The 21,739-nt window shown below is 43.5% G+C and overlaps 2 protein-coding genes across 2 annotated transcripts in view; one reads left to right on the top strand and one right to left on the bottom strand.

The window, feature by feature from the left end:
* The window catches only part of AVEN (apoptosis, caspase activation inhibitor), a 191,736-nt gene extending 185,180 nt beyond the window's left edge, over positions 1–6,556 (top strand). The window contains exons 8-10 of the mRNA XM_010844208.1: positions 1,782–1,877; positions 4,907–5,267; positions 6,065–6,556. Coding sequence (XP_010842510.1) covers positions 1,782–1,877; positions 4,907–5,267; positions 6,065–6,180 — 573 coding nt within the window. The 3' untranslated portion in view covers positions 6,181–6,556. The remainder of the gene's footprint in view (positions 1–1,781; positions 1,878–4,906; positions 5,268–6,064) is intronic.
* A 499-nt stretch (positions 6,557–7,055) lies between these two features.
* Positions 7,056–21,739, bottom strand: part of RYR3 (ryanodine receptor 3) — a 567,299-nt gene continuing 552,615 nt past the window's right edge. The window contains exons 95-104 of the mRNA XM_010844173.1: positions 19,536–19,578; positions 18,971–19,098; positions 18,496–18,556; positions 18,067–18,213; positions 13,868–14,002; positions 12,454–12,610; positions 11,334–11,398; positions 10,820–10,920; positions 8,603–8,654; positions 7,056–7,649 (exon numbers count right to left, since the gene is read on the bottom strand). Of these exons, the coding sequence (XP_010842475.1) occupies positions 7,554–7,649; positions 8,603–8,654; positions 10,820–10,920; positions 11,334–11,398; positions 12,454–12,610; positions 13,868–14,002; positions 18,067–18,213; positions 18,496–18,556; positions 18,971–19,098; positions 19,536–19,578 (985 nt within the window). The 3' untranslated portion in view covers positions 7,056–7,553. The remainder of the gene's footprint in view (positions 7,650–8,602; positions 8,655–10,819; positions 10,921–11,333; positions 11,399–12,453; positions 12,611–13,867; positions 14,003–18,066; positions 18,214–18,495; positions 18,557–18,970; positions 19,099–19,535; positions 19,579–21,739) is intronic.

A 21,739-nucleotide genomic window follows, 5' to 3' on the forward strand; every position in this document is an offset into this window, starting at 1 on the left:
CCCTTGTCCCCTGGGCCTTGGATGGGGGGTGGGAATTAGAGACATGGGGGTGGGAGCAGCCAAAGGTCCGTCATTCAGGACTCAGCACACAGGCACAGCCTGGCCGTTCCTCACATCTCACAGACTTCCTTGTTAACAGCATACCTCGTAGCGTGTTGCACCTGATGTGAAAGTGGGGAGGAAGTTTGAGCACTTGTGGCTGGACCGCAGCACGTCTCAGAGGCCCTCCTCTGGAGACCTGAGAGTGGTTGGCAGCTCTGAGTAGTTGGCAGGCATGGTGGAGGGAGCAGGGGGTCTATACAGTGGGAAGGGTGAGATTTCCGTTTTGTAATGAGGCGATTTACTCGTGTGTTACACATTCAGGATCACATTTTTCTAGTGGTCTGAGAGATTTTCTTCAAACTTCAAAACAAAGGCTGGCCGTGCTGGCCCTCATGAAGCCTTGGGTGTGCTGAGTGCAGGACCAAGGCAGGGCGTGTGTGTACTGAATTTCCTGCTCTCCTGCCAGAGCTTTGTTTTCCTCCATCCTGTTCCCTAAATACTCTATTTTTAGATGTAAGGTTTTTTTTTTTTTTTTCTAGGGCAAGGGGCCACATCTGCTGCTGCCGGCATTGCTCCCCTAAGAGCTAGCCATCTTCAGAAAGTTTCAAAAGGGCAGCTGAAAAGCCATATTGCATTTTTCGATTGCTGTGTACTTCTGTTGTGAGGCTCAGGAGTTTGAGTGGGTCTGGATTTAGTGCTGGGGCTCTACTTGAGAATACCAGGAATGACTCCCTACCTCCAGTCATCATAAACGCATCTACCCAAGACATCCTTATAGTGGATTTGAGACTCCATGACCCCTGGGTTTTCTCTGACTTGAAGTCCGTGATCACAGCAGAAGGCACAGTTCTACCTAGACCTGTGACAGTCCTTGGTGGATGAGATGGTTGCTGGTATCTGACTCTTAATGTGGTGATTTCACCCACCTTTTAGTTTTTCCCTTCTCTTGGATGGCCAGGGTACCTAGAAGCAGCTGTTAGGGGTCATGAGATAATCTGGAATGCCTTCTCAAATACAGTCAATCTGTGAAGGCATTGCCTGGAAGGGACTTTGCGCCTGTGAATGGGAATGGAGTCCCAGGGAGTTTTAGTGTTGGCCTCACACGTAGAGCTGCCAGCTGGAGGGTAAGTTTCCATCCCCTGATTTCTGGTTGGAAAAGAAGTGTACGCACATGGACTCCTCTGGCTGTGCCGTCAGCCCCAAGTCACTGTCGAGACAGCTCTCCACTGCTCTCCCAAAGGCCAGCCATCTGAATATGGAGGAGGTGTCCAGTTATGTTTCATTAAATGCTTTGAATTTTCTCTGTAATTCCAAGAATGTCCACAGTTTCCAGATTACCATGCAGTCTTTTTTTTTTCCCCTTTGGCCATGCAGCGCAGCCTGTAGGATCTTAGTTTCCTGACCAGGGATCGAACCCATACCGTCCCCCGTCCAGTGGAAGCAGAGAGTCCTAACTATTGGACCACTGAGGAATTCCCATACCATAGAGTCTTTGATTCGAGTGATTGCTACCCTGCTGCTACTCTGACCACCTGAGCTGTGGCTCAAGAAGGTGGTTTTGGTTTTGCTTATCTTCATGCAGAGATGATAGAAATTAGAACCATATGATTTATGATTGGGTCACTCCCAGCTAAAAGTAATGGATGATTTATTTACAGTTACTACTAGCGTCTTGTGCCCTTTTATTTCTGAAAGGTCATATGTAATCATCTTGATTGATCAATTTCTCTTTTCTGTAGAATTCAGCATTTTATGTGGACTGTGAGTCATTGGTTCGAGCCCTTCAAGAATTGCCTCTCTCACTCCGACTCAATGTTGCTGCTGAATTGGTTCAGGTAAGAACCCTGATGACATCTTGAGGCTGGTGTAAATTAGGGCAGAAGAAGAAAACGGAAAAGTATCTCCCTGCAGGATGTCTCAGAATCAGCTTTTCCTTTCAACAGGCTGAGGGTTTTGTATCAGATAGAATTTTGTAGTTTTGAGGGAGAATGAAATACTTTTCAAAGTTTTTATCCTGTTTTATTGATATATTTGGAACATTTTAAAGGATAAAATGTAATGGAATCGAATGAAATGTCAAAGTACAGAGTCTGGCTTGTGTTGTACCCAAAATGTTTATGTGTCAGGCTCTGTGTTAGGCACTCAGGTTACAGTGGTGAATAGACAGACATGGTTCTTGCCCTCATGGAGCTTAATCTGTCAGGAAAGACGGGCATTAATCCAGTTATCAAATTGCACTAAGTTTGTGAAGGATAAGCACTATGTGCTATGAGAGTTTGTAATAATGAACCTGTATGATGTAGGAATGACTTTTCTGAAGAAGTTACAGATAAACTGAGAGCCAAAGTATAGGAACATTTGAGTTGAGATTTAAAGAAGGGTAACCCAATCAGATCTGTAATAGCAGTGCTAGTAATAATGACAACAATAACAAAGAACATTCTGGCGGCAGAATAGAGAGAAGACGTGGGATTGGGGTGAGTGTGTGTATGGGGAAGTCTGCATATGCACACCCATGCAAGAGTAGAATAGATGAGGAGAGGCAAATTAAGTGGCTCTTGCATGGTTCAGGTGAGTAATACTGTAGCCTGGACCAGCAATGGTGGGGAACTGCACTTTACCAAGAACTGAACTATTAAAGTAAAATTAATAGGACTTGGTGAAATGCTGGTGATGGAGCAGGAGCAGGCAGAGAATTCTTCTGGGTGTTCCAGCTTGTGCGACCCAGTGGTGGCTAGTATCAGTGAGGCTTGGACAGAGTATGAGTTTGTTCTGAGATTTCAAAGTGAAAATAATAGTAATTTGAATGTAGAAATTTATAGTTCAGAATTAAGGACTAGAAATATAAATCTGGGGGTTACAACCAGTGTAAGGTAGGTAAGAGGAGCCACTGAATGGGATAAGAGAGGAAGCGTCCAACAGTTAAACCAGAAGGAACTTTGAAATTTCTTTGAGACTTGACTGGATTTTTTTTTTTTTTTTTAAGTGAAACCCTGGGCAGTACTAAATAGAATGCAAGCAACTAAAATGATCAGTTTTGTTCTACAGATGAATATGATGCCAAGCTTAAACATCACCATGAACTGGCTACACATCCAGTTGCTGTTTCTGTGGCACTTAACTTGCCTCAGATTTAGGGCAAGTAGGATTCAGGGCTGGGGGGACAGTTCGGGGCTGAGAAGTAGAAAGGCTGGCATTTGGAATCACCTGGGGCTTCGGAATGTGTGGGCTTGTCTTAATGACAGGGCAAGTGTCACTTTTCCTCTGGGTGTCCAGTGATGGTTAGAGTTTGGACATGCTTGGTTTGGTCCCACACAATGAGGGATGGTTAACAGGACCTCATTGGGGTGAAGGTGATGGGGACCCCAGGACTGAGGAGAGAAACGGGGTGAAGTGTTATGAGAAATCCAAAGTGAAGGATGGCACGCCTGAAGAGGAAAGATATAAAGTAATTACAGGAACTTTGAAATTAAAATACCATCCCTCCCCCGTTATGCAGAGCAGTTATTCTCAACTGTGTCTGTACCTTACTTACCTGGGGAGTGAACAGACAAAAACCATGCTGGACAGCCAGTCCAGACCATCTGAGTGATCACAAGATTAGAACCGGGGCCCACATCCCAGCTTCACCCTGCCTACTGACAGTGCTGGGTGAGTGTTCAAGTTCATGTGTGAGGCTGTACTGTCTCAAAAGCCCTGAGGAGTTATTAGCAGACTGGATCTGCTCAGGATGCTTAAATGTACCAGTAAGGGGACAGTGGCTCCAAGAGCAGCTGAACCTCCCTTTTGAACCTACCTGACTGCTGCCAGGCTGGTCACCCCAGTCTTCCCTCCGGAACTATGGTTCTCAGTCTTCTTCTACATTACAGTCACCTGAGGGGAGGGTCTAACTCTCTTAAATTCCAACATGTAGAAAAGTGCACATGTAAATCTTTATAACCATGGAATCACCATCTAGATCAAGAAACAGAATATTGCCCCCGCCCAGAACCACCCCCACCGCACCCAGCCCTGACCCAAGGCAGTACTTTCCTAAAACCACTATTCTGACAAGAGTTAGTTTTGCCTGTATGGGGAGTTTTTACAAATGTAATCAGATAGAATGTTTTCTTTAGTGTCTGGCAATTTTTAGTCATGAATGACTGCTATGCTATGCTATCCTAAGTCACTTCAGTCGTGTCCGACTCTGTGACCCCATAGACGGTAGCCTACCAGGCTCCCCCATCCCTGGGATTCTCCAGGCAAGAACACTGGAGTGGGTTGCCATTTCCTTCTCCAATGCATGAAAGTGAAGTCACTCAGTTGTGTCCCAACTTTTCGCGACCCCATGGACTGCAGCCTACCAGGCTTCTCCGTCCATGGGATTTTCCAGGCAAGAGTACTGGAGTGGGGTGCCATCGCCTTCTCCGAATGACCACTAGTAACATTATTTTTCTTCTTGGTGAATGTGTCCCTTCACCTCTGTATTTGTGCATTTTAGTACGATGAGCAGATCTGATTTACTTATTACTCCTCCATGCCTTTTACAGATGTCTGCCTCGTCACAGGCGTAAGTGTGTATTCACATAGACCTGTGGCTCTGTCTGATCTCAGGCCAGTGATGGGAACGCATGGGCCTTTTGATTTCAGCTCTAATCTGGTTAGCACAAGGCTGAGGTGGACATAGCGGGGAGGTGTCCCACATTTACCCGTATTAATTAGAAGGGGTGCTGGGACAAACCTGGATGGAGAAACTTCGTGACCTTCCTGTCTGAACTGAATTTCCTACTCCACAAAATCTGATGGCTTCCTCTGCTTTAGTTCCTGCTTAAGCAAATAGGGCAGGACTCACAGTTTTAACTCAGATATTGTGTTTCTCTTTCAGACTGCCCTTCCTTTAGAGCTCCCTCAGGTGAAACCAAAGAGAAATAACGATGGCAAGGGACTAGGGATGCAGCTAAAGGGGCCCTCGGGGCCTGGAGGAAAGGGGTCCCTCTCTGAGATGACATCCACCACCACTGGCTTCCCCGTGTACCCGGGTAAAGACGGCCCAGGATCGGGTCCTTCCAAGGGTTCTCGGAACCCCACTTCCTTGCTGCAGTTGGCAGCAGATCATTTGGAAGAAGAGCTAGATCTGCTGCTTAATTTAGACGCGCCTGTGAAAGAGGGAGGTGACATCTTATCAGACCAGACAGCTCAGGACCTGGAATCTGAGAAAAGGGGGGAGCTGGTCCAAGCAGCAGCAGGTATGGTTTTTATTTTATTCCCCACCCATCTTCTTGATTCTGGTGTTTTTCTGAGAATAGCTTCACATCCCCACACATCTTCATCGGTGTCTGCCATCGATCTGGCTTCGTTCACTGACATCTATTTCTGTGCTCACATCTCCACTTCCCCCTGAGCTGACCTTTCTGACATCGTTCTCACTCGATAATACTGGCCTTCCAAAGCTGCTACCTGCCTGATTGCAATCTTAAACCTGGGGCTACAAATGGAACTCATGCTATAAAAGGCATTTAGAGCCTTGTGGCCTCAGCTGTGCAGCAGCAGACCTTTTAATCGACTGTCTGAATAGGCCTGTGGACCAAGTCTGTGTGCTTCTCGCTTGCTATTCTGCTTTTGTTTAAAAAGGAGGAGAGTTCCTCACATGCCCGTTCTGTGAGACGGTGGCCCATCTGACAGGGAGAGGCCTAGTGACTGCCCCGTCCATACACTGCCCTTAGGACCCTCTGATGGCTTTCCAGGATCACTGCTTAGTAAAAAGGAAACAGAGCTATTGGTCTTTAAAAAGAAAAAAAAAAAAAACCTCATGAACTGTGAGATTCACCAGTCAAATAAATAGAAGAGCAAATCTACCCCATTTATGAACGTGTTTAGGTATTATTGGATCTTCTTAGGGAGTAGGCACAATGACAATGTTTCCTCTTATCAGGAGCAAAGTAACAACTTGGCTGATTTCTAGCATGGATCAAACCCCAGGGAAGCATTAACCCTCAATTCTGAGACTAACATTAAGTTGTTAACATTGCGTTTATTTTCTTAGAACCTGCGAACCCATTTGTGTTGGAAGAAAAGAACGTGACCTCGGGGCAACCAAGTATATCCAGAAATGTTACCGAGGAAGAGCTTGAAGACTGGTTGGACAGCATGATTTCCTAATGACAAGGAAAGAGAGGGAAAAGAAAATGAAAACTGCCTGAAGCCAATTTTGGTTGCCTTGTAAGGGAGCGCAGGCCCAAGGCTGTCCTAGAACAGCTGGTTTACAAGCATGACCCCAAGCCCATGTGGCCATCACGCTTAGCACAGTAGACGCCTTCCTCCATGTTCAACAACATCTGAAGTAGACGTTTAAGAGGCTCGCTACATTTGTTCTCTGGCTTTAGTAACTGAATAGATGTCTTAAGGGCAAGAGATGTTTCGGCCCTTGTTTCCAGTTTCTTCCTCTCTGTGTTTACAGCATAGCAGGTGCTGCTGATGAAGAGAAGAGAGCTAAGCAACCAGGCATGCATTTGGCCAAAATAAACACTGGTCTGTAGATTTTCTTTCTTTCTTTCTTGTGTGGGGAGCTGTGTGCTATTTGTTACTCCCCTGTCCCTTTCCCTGCAGTCACAGGGTGGTTGGGAATCAGCCAGAAGGTGGTTCATTACAAGAGGCCAAGCCGTGGAGTGGTGTGTATGACTTTATTGCAGTGGGCACTTCATGTTACTTAAGGAGATTCACCTAAATAGAGCAGCTCCACTACTTACAAGGGACCATAAAGCATTGCTCAATTTGGCTTAAGGTTGAGATTTTTTTTTTGAATTTTCAGTACAGTACTTCTAATAACAGCAATTGGTAAGCTGTTACTGAAAAAAAAAATGAATAACTTTTCAAGTGCAGTTTCATAAAGTAAAAGATCAACACAACTGATTAATGGAACTGTCCATCTTGAACATAAACATAAAAAACTTGCATAGCTATATCTAAAGAGGTTTTTAAGGCACTTAATCGATATTTCAGTGTCGACAAAGTGGTGGTTTCTTGTTTTTTTTTTTTTTCCTATTTAACTGCTTAAAGCTTTTCAAGCTGATTCTGGATACATTCACTAGCAAGTACCATGGGAAAAATTAGACTGCAGTTAAAATGATTTTTTTTTTTGTAGCTCAGACCATGAATCACTAGTGGGCTACTGTCACATGGCATTCACATGTTTAAAATTCCAGGTATTATGCATCTAAAACCCTACATCTCCAGCCCTTCCCTCCGTGGTGTCATCCCAACATACTAGTTAGAACTGAAAAACGTGAAGACTGTCCACTAGAGCTTCCTTGATGCTGTGCCATCCTTTTAACATTTTGACAGGTCATCTCCCACAGTGTAAGTCCATTAGGTACAAAAAGCCAAGTCAATTCCAAAATATCACAAATGTGTAATGAACTCTTCCTTGTACGGGAGGCCTTTAGGAAATGTCACTTTTCCAGTGTGTTGCAGAATTGTAAGACAAGGATTTTATTGACCATCCAGAATATGGTGGAGGCTTCTTTCATTCCCATTTATCCAAGCTGATCTTCGTATTGTTTCCGGAAGCAGTCACCAGCTGGGAAGAAATCCCAGCACCTTTCTTGGTACATCTTCCAGACATAAGATTCCTGAAATAGTGAGAACCAACCACAGTAAGCTGAAACACAATTTATTTTCCATCTCTGTGTCTCCCTTTGGGAATACTGATGTGGATAAGTATGAGGCCCCAACTGGCACATTCTTTCTTGCTCTATTCCCAGCCACCACCCCACCCCCAGGCTATTTTGGGAGCAAGAAGTCATTTCTCCCTTCTCCTGACCACCACCTCCCCTCCACCATCCCCAACAAAAAACCCCCAGTGAAACCAACTCAATGATTGCCACTAAAAATACTTAAAGATTTAGCAGTGAGTTGATTCCACATCATTTGTAATTGGGAGGAGGCAGAATGTATGATGAGAGCGCGCCGAGTGCCCACTGAGGCCGGGGCCAGGAGAGCTGAGGCTAGATACGGATGCCAGTTGCCTTTAAGTGTCTGAGCCATGACGTTTTCCTACAAAGCCAGTAACGTTTGAATATTTGGTAACCTACCTTTTCCTCCTGTTCTCTGCCTTTGTTTCTTGTTCATACTTAGTCACAGAATCCCTCTGACGCACACTCTGTCACACCCACCCCTTTGCGTCCCTGAGTCACCCACATAGGAGGTCGTTGTCTTCCTTGTGCTGTCTCTGCCACTGTTTTACTCTGAGGCGCCTGCTCTTTGCTGCACCGCCCACTCCGCTTCACATTGTCTTTTTCTCTGTTAACGTTCTCCCCACCTCCAGTTATTCGACTCAGAAGCAGCAACCCTAAGGGCTTAGCAAACGCCAGTGTGTGCTGGGAAGGATAACCAGGGGGCCTTTTGAAACAGATGGGAGTTGCCTTAAAATTTGACTTTGAAATTTACAAAGAGATGGTATAATCATGCAAGAAGCCGTGGGGAAATGCACAGAAGAGACGGATGGGGTCATTTCTCTACTGAGTTTTGACTTAGGAAGGGGAAGCCCTAACACAGGGGTGTGATTCTGTTGGATATTTCTCACCTGTCCCGTGTGCTCTGTCTCATCTTTGTTAATCAAATACATGAGGAAGAACCTGGAACGAGGAAAAAAGCTTTAACGACCGAAGGAAAGACAGTATTAGATACTTTGGTTAGAAAACTAAAGTTCACTTACTCAAGTGAACTGGAGAGAGGATCAAGCATCTTGGTTAGCATCATGCTGACCACTGTACCTTTCAGAATTGGGGAAACATGGCGTGACAACATACACCATTATTTTCTAATAATACTATACATAAATCTCAAAATGAGCCTTTCTCTGAAGAGAGGTCCTTTTTACTATCACCAAACCTTGAGCTAAGATCACTTCTGAGGAAGCATTTGTAGCTACCATTTTACTGTTTTTTTTTTTTTTTAAATCCTAATATGAACAATAAAATGGTAGCCAAAACTCTAACCATATAATTTTTAGTTGGCTAGTTTATTCTCTTATAGGAATGCAGAATTGAAATCATATGTATCTCAAAGATATGTCACAGAAAAGTATTGATAAAAGTAGTGACTCTCATTCAGAAGTTGCCCTGATTTTTCCAGAAGTGTAGTTTTATTGTTGTTGTTGTTGTTGTTTTTAACAAACAACGGAGGTAGGCCAGTGTAGTTTCACTTGCTCTAACCAGGAGGCTTGTGTCTAAGGTTTGAGTATGTCTGGAACACAGAATCATGGGAGGCTGGGGCTGGCCTCTCAGCTCACATTATGCAATCTCAGAGACGGCATCCGAGGGATTCGGCCTGTGCCCTTCAGGAAAATGACTGTGAGGCTGGTGAAAGGAAGAGAAAGCATAAATAGCATCCTTGGGAGGGTGAGGAGAGCGTGAGCCCCAGATTTTGAGTTCTCCCAGGATATTCTTAGGTTTATAGACTCAGATTGTGGCCCACGGTGAAGCAATAACTACTTTCCATCCTTTTATCAGACTAAGAAAGGAAACGTGACCAGTATCTTGTCATATAGGACATTATTGCTTTCCTAGCACATTTAATTCACAAAGCACAATTTTCAGGGGCGGGGCGAAGTTTTAAACATGAGTAAGACTGGTTCTCTCCCCTCAAGCTTGCTAGTGGAGGGGCACAGAGAAAATACACTATTATGTACAGAGTGCCATGGGAAGTACCTTCAAGAGTCCCAACTGTTCTCTCTCCACGGGCCTGAGATGAGCCACAGGCTCACCTTTTCTGGAAGTACATCCATCCTGATCACCTCCATGAAGATGCAAACAACAGTGAACATTCATGGTTTGAGGAAAGGTATGCCCAAGTGATTTTTTTTTTTTAAACCTGTGTTTCTGTCTTAAACTCATTTTAGCAAAAAGACATCATTACTTCTCTTTGACAATAACCTCCCTCAGTGGCAAGGCCCATTCTATCCTAAAGAAAGATTAGGGTTTTCTAAACAATAAAGGGTAGACTCAGAGGGGAGAGCCCAGGCCAGTTAGCAGAGCCCAGCAGTTTCTTTTCTTGAAAATGATGATCACTTACAGAATCTGAATTGTCAGGAGATGTATATTCCCTACAAATTCTGTAAGTTTCCTAGGCAGTTTGTGGCACACAGTAGACTCTGAATACCTTCTGCCCGAATGAGATATTTATTATTTACCTTCTGGGTGCCAGGCCTCAGGTGCTGGGATACAGCAATATGAAAACACACACATCTTAAAGAAACCCAGCCTGGAAATTAACCCTGGAATCCAGCATCGTGCAGGTCAGGGGCTGCCTTGACAAGAGCAAATAGGAATTGGTCGGGAGGAAGGCCAACTGCAGGGGAGAGTGAGTGAGTTCTAAGGAGAGTGGGGGAGAGAGAGAAATTGGAGACTGTGAACAGGCACACTTTTCCATTTTTTTCTGGAAGAGAAGGAAAAGTGGGGCCATAGCCTTTTTTCTTTGTTTAGGATTAAAAAATATTATAAGGTGCTAGGAAAAATCCCCAAGAGACAACCTGCTGGAGCTAACAAGACCTTGGGAAGGGATGGGATCTAATGCCAGGTGGAGAAACAGTCTGCACACATCTAGGAAAACAGGAGAGGCAGGGTATATGGCAAAGATATGGCTCATGGGGACTCCTGCAAGTTCTTTTCTGATTGCGCCTACTTTCCAGAGACCAAGGAGGAAGAAACATTAGCAGAGCGCGAACCGTAAGACGTAAACTGCACTTAACCCACTGCCCTTCCCCCCAACCCTGTCGCCTCCGCTGACCAAGGATACTCACAGGTAGTTGGCTAAGTTGTGCTCTTGCAGGGTGTGTGTTTCAAAACCATGAGGCGTTGTGTCAAAGTAGTCATTGCCAATCCCACAGATGAAACATTTAGTCTGAGAAAAATAACAGAAAAGGCGTGAGTAGGCGTGACATTACAGGCAGTTGGAAAAAGGGTGATGATCTCTGAATTGAGAGATACTGAAAAATATTTCCCTTTTGTGCTTCAGGCTATTAGTCACCTACTCCACAGCGTCATGTACCTAGCTTCTGGCTAGCGGAGGGTACCTGCTCTCGCCCAAGCCTGGGGCATGACAGAGGCGGCAGGTGGGAGGAGGGTAGGGCACAGAGGGTGGAGCAGAAGAAATGCCCAGAGCTGGTGGATGGGCACAGATAAAAGGACAGGCATGGAAAACAAACTTGGGTAGTAGTTTTGCCTAGGGCTGAGGAATAGCAGAACCTATTGTTTAAAAAATCCATTTGCTGTGAGATACAAAAATGGAGTTGGGATTAGTAGAACTGTAGGTACCTCCATATCCTCTCGTACTTGTTCCTGCTGGTCTCTCAGCTCCCCAAAAGCATCAATAATAAGACCTGGAATTTTAAATATGAAAACAATGCTTTGCATAACCTGTCTAGTAGTTCAGAGCAGAGGCCACTTTGTTTAAAAAATAAAAAGGGGAATTATGAAGCTGAATGATACAATTAAACCAAAATCAGAAAAAAAAAAAAAAACCCACTTGTGTTTTCAGATGCTGCATCCTGGTTAATCATTTTTCATGGTTCCTCTTACTCTACCTCTCTGCAATATTTGATGCTAACTACTCACTCCTCCTTGACTCTTTCTTCTCATCCTTCCTTCCTTGTCCTGCTGTTTGCTGGGCTGTTCCTTTTCTGTCTTCCTTATTGGCTCTTCCTCTTCTAGCCCCTTAGGCACTGATGTGTATCAATTGGGGTTCATCCTCAGCTTTTTTGCTTTTGTTTTTGGGAAATCTCTACACCCACATCTTCAACCACCACCACTAATGGATCCCATTTTTTTTATTTTTGCATTCATTAATACTTATTTTATATGTCCTTATGTAATATTTTTACCTTATACCATTCCTGATTTGTCTCCTAAAAGACCTATTAGAGTTAACTGCTTGTTGGTCCTCAATACCTCTATGGCTCATAGGTCTCTCGACTTGTCATGACTTAAACTAAATCTGTCACCATCGTTCTCTAATTCCTGACAAGCTACTAACATACCAGTACCTCTCCCTGCCAAGAAGGAAAAACCATGTCACACACTCACAGCTCCTCTTTCTGCTCCTTCCCCACCCGATTGCCTGGGAGGTAAATGATCAGGGCAGAAATCATGAGGGCCCATACTAACCACAGGAGATATTTAGGAAGCAGAATAAGATGGAAATGATCAGTTCAGATTTGGCAGTGAAGGAGGGTGGTCCTCTGCAAGGATGTTCAAGTTTCTGGTATCACTGCCTGGGTATATCTTTGGCCTTCTATATAGTAGATATCTAGAAATGTCTTATTTGAATTAACAAGTGAATGCACAAATCTCTACATAAAACAATTAAGTGATAGATGCAGAAAGGTAAAGAGAACTAGACTGAGCCCCGTACATACAACATAACTGGTAAGCATACCTTGGATGATGGCTAGCAGGATGACAATGACGAAGAAGAAGAAGGTAATGTCAAAAACGATGCGATACATTTCATACGGGTCCCCAGCAGGGTCTTCAATTTCATCACCAATGCCACCTCCAGCTCTCACTCCCACGTACATGTGGAACAGGTAACACTAGAAGAAAAATCATGGCAATTTGAGTAAAAGCTGCAGAGTTTCGTTTGTTGTTATGGAGATGGTCTGATCATTCATGTAATTAAAAATATGATAGCCCTGAGGCAGGAGAAGGGTACGCTTCACAATAATATTCATACCGCTAACTCTGGGCTTGCACCCCCAGGTGTCTATAAAGATGCAAAGATTGCTGTTCCATGTAGCCTTTAAATGATATTTTTTGCTCCTTTTCTAAAAAACAGTTTTGAACTACTGGACACACACGTGAGAATTCACTCTAGGTGTGTATAAGATAAAAGGACTTTAGGCTCTGAGGAGGATGGCATAGGCCAGATATGAATTTTATCTCATTTAATCTTAAAGTCTCAGCCTCCAGGAAAAGGCTGCCCTCCTCCTGCATTCTCCGCACACCTAGGAGCGTGGGGCTCCCCAGAGCATCTCCTCCCAAGCTGCACGCATGCACCAGGTAGGGTTCACAGATCAGGCTGCCCCGTCTCCTGACTGGCTGTGATGGGTTCGGGATGCAAGTGTGGGAAGCAATCTTAGGGCTCGTAAATCAAAACCCAGGGGCAGCACAGAGCCTGGGTGGGCCACGCTGGGGCTTCAGCAACTGCAGTATTGATGTGTCAGGAGTGCTTGCCCTGAGAAGGTATATGGAGGGTTTTAGCCAAAAAGTGCCTCCATTTTCTGGAGAAATGATCACAGTGTGGGCAGGGGAGCAGTGTACTGTCACTGGTCTCTAATACACACATTCTTTTCCTGAAATCTGGTCCCTATAAATGTCTAGAGATGCTGCTGCAGCTAGGCCCTTCTAGCCCCGCAGAGGCTGCCCTGAAAGGACCCTGCTGCCCCGACCTGATCGCACTGCTGTGACATTTTTCAGATGACATGTGTTCTGAAAGAAGGCCCACTGGCTTGCTGAAATACACTGAGCACCAGGTTCATGGGATTCTTTGCTCCCAGCTCTCAAAGGCAAAGAATCCAAACTTTACTTCCATGAGATACAGACGTAGGTTAACTCACATCTTCACCACACACAAATGTGGATAGATGACCCGCCTACCTGTGTGCTTCTCCTTCCACCTGGACCCAGACAAGTGGCATATTCCAGCACTTCTGTCTTCCCAGGGCCCGCCTCGCTTTTGGACCAGACATCAGTTTTCTGTTCTCATCTCTGTCATGCTCTGTCTCCACGCTGCCACTCTGCCCACAGCCCTTCTGCCCCTGCCAGGCTGGGCGGCCCCACAGGGAACTCACCGTCATCATGTCATCACACTTCATGTCGGGCTCGTCGTCGTCTTCACTTTTGTTGTAGAACTTGCGGAAGAAGTTGAATGCCACCACGGTATAGAGATAAACCACCACAGCCAGGAGACCAACGGTCAGGACCAACTGGGAGCAAAGAGAGAGAGAGAAGAGAAGTGGGTCTTCACCTTAAAAGGCTGGTGGGAGACTCCCAGAAAACAGGAAAGTGGAATGATGAGGGGACGCGAACAGTGGCTGTGACACTCCAGATGCCGAGAGATGAGACCAGAGAAGAAAAACAGGCTTGTCGGGAGAAGAGTAATGATGAGCTCTCACGCACTGAATGGGGTCCCTGAGATTCATATGTTGAAGCCCTAATCCTCAGCACCTCTGAATGTGACTGCCTTTGGAGACAGGGCCTTTAAAGAGACAATTTAGGGCCTTTAAAGGGGTGATTAAATTAAAATGAGGCTCTTAGGGTGAGCACTGCTCTAATCTGACTCGGTTTTTTTAACAAGAAGAGAAGGTTAGGACTCAAGAGAGATACCAGGTATGCACTGAAGCATAATAAAGTGAAAAACCTGCAGGCCATGGAGAGGGGCCTCAGGGAAACCAAGCTACCCACATCCTGATCTTGGACTTCCAGCCTCCAGAACCGAGAGGAAATCAATGTCTGTTGTCTAAGCCTCCAGTCTTGAGTACAGTAAGCCCCCTAGGTACGAATGAGTTCTATTCCACGAGGGTATTTATAAGTCCAACGAAGTTAGCCTAGATACCCAACTAACACAACTGGCTATATAGTACGGTATTGTAACAGGTTTAGAATACTTTTCACATAAATAATACGTAACAAACAGAAAAAATAAAGACATTTTAAATTTTACAGCACCTTGAAAAGTACAGTGGACAGCAGCTGGCACACAGGGCACACTGTATGTAGGGACTTACTGTACATTGCTACAACGGCCTGGGCAGACGAACGCCTGGGGTGCTGCACAGGGGCACGTGTAAGCCACGTGGGACTGAAGGATGAGCAGAGCCACGGCACTCTAAGGGTGGTTACTTTGGTTTTTTACAGAGAGAGCAATGACCTGAAGCTTCATGATGTAGCTGCTGCTTATTTATTTGTAGTTGACTCCCAATGTTGGTTAGTTTCAGGTGTACAGCACAATGATTCAGTTATAAACATACCCCCATACGTATCCTTTTTCGTATTCTCCCCATAGGTTATTACAAAATAGTGAGTATAGTTCCCTGTGCTATAAAGTGAGTCCTTGTTTATATTTTATATGTAGTTGTATCTGTTAATTCCAAACTTCTAATTTATCCTTCCCTACCCCCATTGGTAACTAAGTTCTAATGCTGCTTCTAAAGAAACTGCATGAAATTAACACATTTGTAAATCAACTATACTTCAATAAAAAGAAAAACTGAGTCACACTGCTGTACAGAAGAAATTAACATGACACTATAAATCAGCTATACTTCAATAACATTTGTAAAAAATGCAAACTACAGATTCCTTGGGCTGGTGGGTATCTATCCCCACATCACAGTATTTCATAACGAACCATGAACTGGGTAACTGTCACAGCTTTGTTCAACCATAAAAATTCTTACAGTAACTTCAGAGTGACATCTTTCATAATGAAGAAACCTACCTTGGACCTTTGCTGGCGTCATAGGGCCTGTTTGTTTCCTGGCTTGTAGGAAGCACCATAAATGAGGACTACAGAAGACCTGCTCATCTGGCCTACGCCAGGGAACAGGTGTTGCGCTGCATTTGGTGAAGATCAACAAGATAAAATCTTTGCCCTCAAGTTGCTACACAGAAGGAAGCGGGCAAGATAAGTACCAGAACTGACGTATTCAGTGACTTCTTGAACAATGAATTTAGTAACTTTATATCTTAAATAGCAGACTTCACAGACAGAAGCGCTAAAATGCTCTTGGGTGAAATACTTAACCTCTCTTGAGTCTCAATTCTCTTAAGTGAGTATAACATTTACTTTGGTTGTGAGCCTGTTGCAACGCTTGGCACATGGTACAAGCTACGCACATTTTTTAAAAACCATCTTGTCAGAGTTTAGTCAGCAAGCCCATATAAAAAAAATGATTGTTTATACTTTTCATTTAAGGTGTGCTTTTGCTGTATAATGCCACTAAGCCAAATCAACAAAATGTGAGCTTTCAATATCTGAGTAAAGGGGAAGAAAATAATTCTCTTGATAAAAAAAAAAACAAAACATATTGGAGAACTGGCATTCCATAAATCACATTTTGGGAGAGGCCACTTTTATAGGATAAAACTTCCCAAGACACACATGGAAAAATGATACACAGTGCTATTTCTCTCCAGATCCTGTAAGGAAGAATGTACCGCTCTAAGCAAACATCTGTATGACCGGTTCTGTTATCACCTCCCCAGACTTTTAGCTTTTGTGGCCGCAAATGTCTGTCTCTACCTTCCCTCCATTATTTTTAGTGTCAACCAAGAAACAACCAAGAAACTGTTGCTGCTACGAGAAGCCTAGAAGAAATAAACCATCATAATATCTGATGATCTAGCACCCTTTCATTTTAGAACACTTAAAAGTTAATTTAACTTTTTTTTCTGGTTGGAATTTTCATTTTTTAAGGTGTGCAATGTGATGACAATATATGCATACATTATAAAATGATCACCATGCTCAAGTTAATGAACACGTCCATCATCGCACACATTTCCTGTATGTGTGTGTTGAAAACACTGAAGAGCTACTTTCTAAGCAAATTTCAAGTATACAATTCAGTAGCTTTAACTGTAATCACCATACTTTACTTTAGATCCCCAATTTATTTATTTAATAACTAAATAGCTAATTTATTTAATAACTGAAAGTTTGTACTTTTTGACCAATACTGCCATTTCCCCCAACACCCCCTGGCAACTACTGCCCTACTCTCTGGTTCTAGAAGTTTGCCTTGTTTATTATTTCACATAAAATGACACCATATGGTATTTGTCTTCCTGTGTCTGGTTTATTTCACTAAGCATAATGCCCTATAGGTTCATCTATGTTGCTGCAAATGACAAAGCTTCTTTTTTATAGCTGACTGATATTCTACTCTATGTCCAGAGCAAATTTTGTTTATCCAGGATGGATATAGGTTGTTTTCATATCTTGGCTGTTGGGAATAATGCTGCTATGAGCATGGAAATATAGGTATCTCTTCAAGATACTGATTTCATTTCCTTGAGAGAGAAATATATACCCAGAAGTGGAACTGCTGGATTAATATGGCAGTTCTATACTTAATTTTTTGAGGACTTGCCGTACTATTTCCTATAATGGCTGTAATTAACTTCACCTTCTTTTCTCCTTTCTCCTAGAAAGATTTAGAGATGTGAGGGAACATGTCTCATTCGTGGATTTGCACTTAATGAGGAGTAAAATGCTACGGAGTTTGTTGACAGGAGGAGCCATTTGCGAATTTTAATGAAGGGATTGACCCTGACAGTTCTGTAGTAGACAGACTGGATACTGATGAGACTGGATATAGAGCAATGACTATACAGATATATATAGACATACACACATACATGTATATATAGCTGTGTATGTCTGCATATAGCTGTATATATGTGTGTAGATAAATATCTATGGGGCTTCCCTGGTGCTCAGATAGTAAAGAATCTGCCTGCAATGCCAGAGACCTGGGTTCAATCCCTGGGTCAGGAAGATCAAAGCAATGGCAGCTCACTCAGTATTCTTGCCTGGAGAATTCCATGGACAGAGGAGCCTGTCAGGCTACAGTCCATGGAGTTGCAGAGTCGGACACAACTGAGCAACTAACACTTTCACTTTCACAGATATCTGTCATTGGTTCTTCATTGGAAGCGTGTAGGCTATAGTCATGTGGTCACAAAGAGTCGGACATGACTGAGCGACTTCACTTCCATACTTCCATCAGAAGTACCTAGTGACTTTTCTAAGTACATACATTGATCTAAATGTTAAAGGTCTCTGAATCAAGGTCTTCTTCCTTTTAATTGGCTGCAGTTTTGCAAAACCAATCCCTATTCATTCAAGCGTTTGACCACGAAAGGCGCGTTATACACTACAACACATATCTTCCTGTCATACACTAGTGTACTACCTGTTATTGGTTATGATTTTTCCTATCCGTGTCTTGGTCCCTCCCATTCTGCACCAGTATAAACCCCGTACCTGTTTGCCATTGTGAGTGACAGAGGACAGAATAGTCCTCAGAGTCTTGAAGCCCATCGCGATATCCAGAAGATGAGCCGCGAAGAAAAAGTTGTTGTAGTGGCCCAGGACTGACATGGTCGTGTACCAGGCGAGGTAGAGAAAGGACTGGGGAGTGGAAGAAATTGAGCAGCTTTTCAGGCATTCATGAAACCCACTTTTTCTCATCTTGGGCTGTGAACTGACCCAAGAATTGCCAAGTGATCCCCCCCTCTGCCTTATACTATTGCATGAGATAGAAGTGTCCCCCCACACCCTAAGGCTGTCTGTCTTCCACGAGAACTCCCTGCACCTTCCTGGGCTGCCTCCATAGCTTGTTTCTTTGTGGCATCTAATGACATCCCTAGACTTGGGGGCACAGGATTTCACTTTCCCAGATGCCATACTTACATTGTCAGTAAAAACAACTCCCAGCTTCCAGACATGGTACTTCATGTCGATGGAACTTAGCCTAAAGGGGAACAAGTCATTTCAAAGCTTATAAATGTCAAGATTTAAGTGTTTAATAAGGGAAAAAAGTTTTGTTTTTTTTTTCTCTCTTGGGGTTTAATAAATCTATAAATATAGCTCTGAGCTTTATGAAGTTGTATGTGTTACCATGAGAATGAGAGTGGCTGAATCACACATCTTGAAATTTTAATGTCTTTCTCCTTCAGCTCTATCAGGCATGAAGGCTGTCTTTACATTTTTTTAAAGCAGTATCTCCCTGCTGCCCCAATATATTAGAACCTAGAAGAAACAGGCTAAACTAGAGCCCGAGACAACAAAGACAGGATTATGAGTTTTGCCTCCAGCACGGGGAGGACAACTGGAAAGACAAAGGGTCTAGGCAGCCAGACTCAGATTTAACTCCTAAACTCTGTACCATGACACCAGGGAGGCTGCCTCTGCTTTGGTCTCTTCCACTGGGCTAAAGTCAAGGGCATTTTTGTCCAAACCCAGGAGTTCAGCAATGCGTTCTGCTCCATAGAGATCTCCATATTTGTTGATCACCTAAAGCAGAGAAGAGAACAGGGTGCACTCAGGTCATGCACCACCATCAGTGTTTTCTCCAGCCCCGATGTCTCCAGAGCTATGTCGCACTCTGGGCTCTTCCAAGGGGTTGATATGAATCAAAATGCAAAAGGAGAATGAGTAACCCCCACATAAAACAGAAGCAATAAAGACAATTAAGTGAAAGCTGCTTTTCTGGCTATCATTTTGGAAGGGAGGAAAAAACCTAGTACATAGAAAAGTGATTGTGTTAAGCTGTTTAACTAAGCCCCCAAAATGACATAAGTTCATATAAAACCCTTTCTGTTGACTTACTCTCCTGTGATACCATCATAAAAGCAGCATTAAATTTATCCATGTTTGTTAATGGAGATCTTGAAGAAATTTACATTTCTTTGGAGGTCATGGAATTCCCCTGCCACCCTGACAAGACATACCTTTCTCTTTACAAACTTGTCCCAGTAGTTATTAGGGAAAGATCTGAAAATGAAAATGAAAAAGGAGATTTTCTTAACATCAAGGCAAGCACATCAAGAAACTTGGCAGTTTTCGAGTGTCTGGACCTATGATCTTTTTGGGTTTTGTCCTGTTCATTGAAGAATTCAAGATTTGATTGAAGTTCAGAGTCACCACAGGTCTACCAGATTTCTGATCTCACTTTGTGGTGAGTTCTCATCTGAAACACCTGAAAAGCTACTTTGCATTTTCTACTTCAAAATTATGGTTAAGAGCCAGGAAACACATGCAATAAAGCTTCATCAAGTGCCCTCTTTGGGCTTCCCTTGTGGCTCAGCTGGTAAAGAATCCACCTGCAATGCGGGACAACTAGATTCGATTCCTGGGTTGGGAAGACCCCCTGGAGAAGGGAAGGGCTACCCACTCCAGTATTCTAGCCTGGAGAATTCCATGAACTGTATAGACCATGGGGTCACAAAGGGTCAGACACGACTGAGTGACTTTCACTTTCACTTCAAGTGCCTACTTTACAGCAGTAATTGGGGTAGGTACTGCAGTCACAGTGGTGGGAAGTGTGGACAAAGTCCCTAACTGTGAAATTTCCAGTCTGGAAATCCCCACTAGCTAATTACATAGGGGTTTTCCTAATGGCGTGTTCTCCTCTCTTCTCCATTCCAGCATAATTCCTGTGGGGTACAGCTTCCCCCTTCTCCAGGCATCAGATCCCTCTCTCCTTCGGAGATGGTCCCTACACCATCCAAACCTTAAGCCCACGAGGAAACTTCTTTCTTCTGCTAGGCAGCTTGTACCAGCTCCACTGCAAATAGCTTCTTATTGTTAGAGTCAAGAAAGAACTGTTACATTCAGGTGTGTTGGCAGAAACCATTTAAAATATTTTGCTCCTATCTAGAAAGATTAATCCTACCAGAGAGGTTCCATTTGAGTCTAGTTTGCAGCCAAGGAACCTCTGCCCTTGATGCAAACATTCCTACTTATGTCTTCCTTCATTTAAGTCATTCTTGTTAGCTCTGGAACACAGAGCTATTCTATAGAGGCCACCCAAGTTGGTGATGAGGAAGGGGGGCCACCCTCTGTCCATGGACCCCTCAGAAGAATAAACCTGAGCAAATGCCACCTCTCCCACAACAGGGTAGCAATCTTAAAAAAAATTTTTTTTGTATATTTGAAACAGTCTCTCTCTCAAATGTCCAAATGATTCTTAAAAGCAAAAAACAAATGCTGGGCTTACAAAGTAAACTGCTAATAGATTTTATCTACGGAAGATGGAAATAGTTATTTTGATTTTCTTCTTTGTCCATTTTTCTGCTACTTGGTATTTTTCATGTCCTATATTTAGAACCTAAAATAAATAAAACAAAAATAAGCCACCCTTCCTCTATCCACACTAATATCGCCTTTCTCTTAAATCTTATACAAATTGTCTGTAACACACAACTGAGCCTTGGCCACATTTTGGCATAAGTGGAGGATTCCACAAGTGATGTTGAAGGGCCAGTGACAGAAGGCTTTGGTCAAGCCCCTTTCACAGAGGTGATCTTACTTTGATCTGAATATTCTTGTCCCCTGACTAGGCATGTAAACTCCTACAAGGTGGAAAGCACAATTCCACTTGGTAATATTCCTTTAAGTGAGGGGTAGGCAAAGAACCTTCAGAAGGGAAATGCATAAATAAGTGATACATCTATATACGAATGGTCAAGAAAAGTAACATAAGAGGCTCAATCTCTTAGAAATTAGCAAAATGCACAAGAAGATGCTATTACACACCTACCAGATTAGCTAAGTTATGTGAGGATAACAAGTGCTGACAAGGAGACAGAGAAGCAGGAACTCTCGCAGGGCGCGGGCTCAATGGAAATCAGGATAAATATCTGCAGATCCTACTATTCAGCAAATTCGTCTCCTGGCCTCTAGTCTAGAGAAACTCCTTCACTTGTGCACCAGGTATAAAAATATTCTTCAGAGCACTGTTTGTAACAGCCGCTAGTTGAAAACAGCTGAAGTATCCACTGTCAGGAAAAGAGCTAAATATACAATAATATACTCACCGAATGGAAAGTGCCACAGTTTTGAAAATGATCAGTTACAGCCACACACATCAACCTAGTTGAGTTCTTGAATGGGGTGCTGAACAAACGATTCAAGTGACAGTACAATGCGTATG

This window comes from Bison bison, unplaced genomic scaffold (assembly GCF_000754665.1).
Source record: "Bison bison bison isolate TAMUID 2011002044 unplaced genomic scaffold, Bison_UMD1.0 scf7180017864197, whole genome shotgun sequence".
Classification (NCBI taxonomy): Eukaryota; Metazoa; Chordata; class Mammalia; order Artiodactyla; family Bovidae; genus Bison; species Bison bison.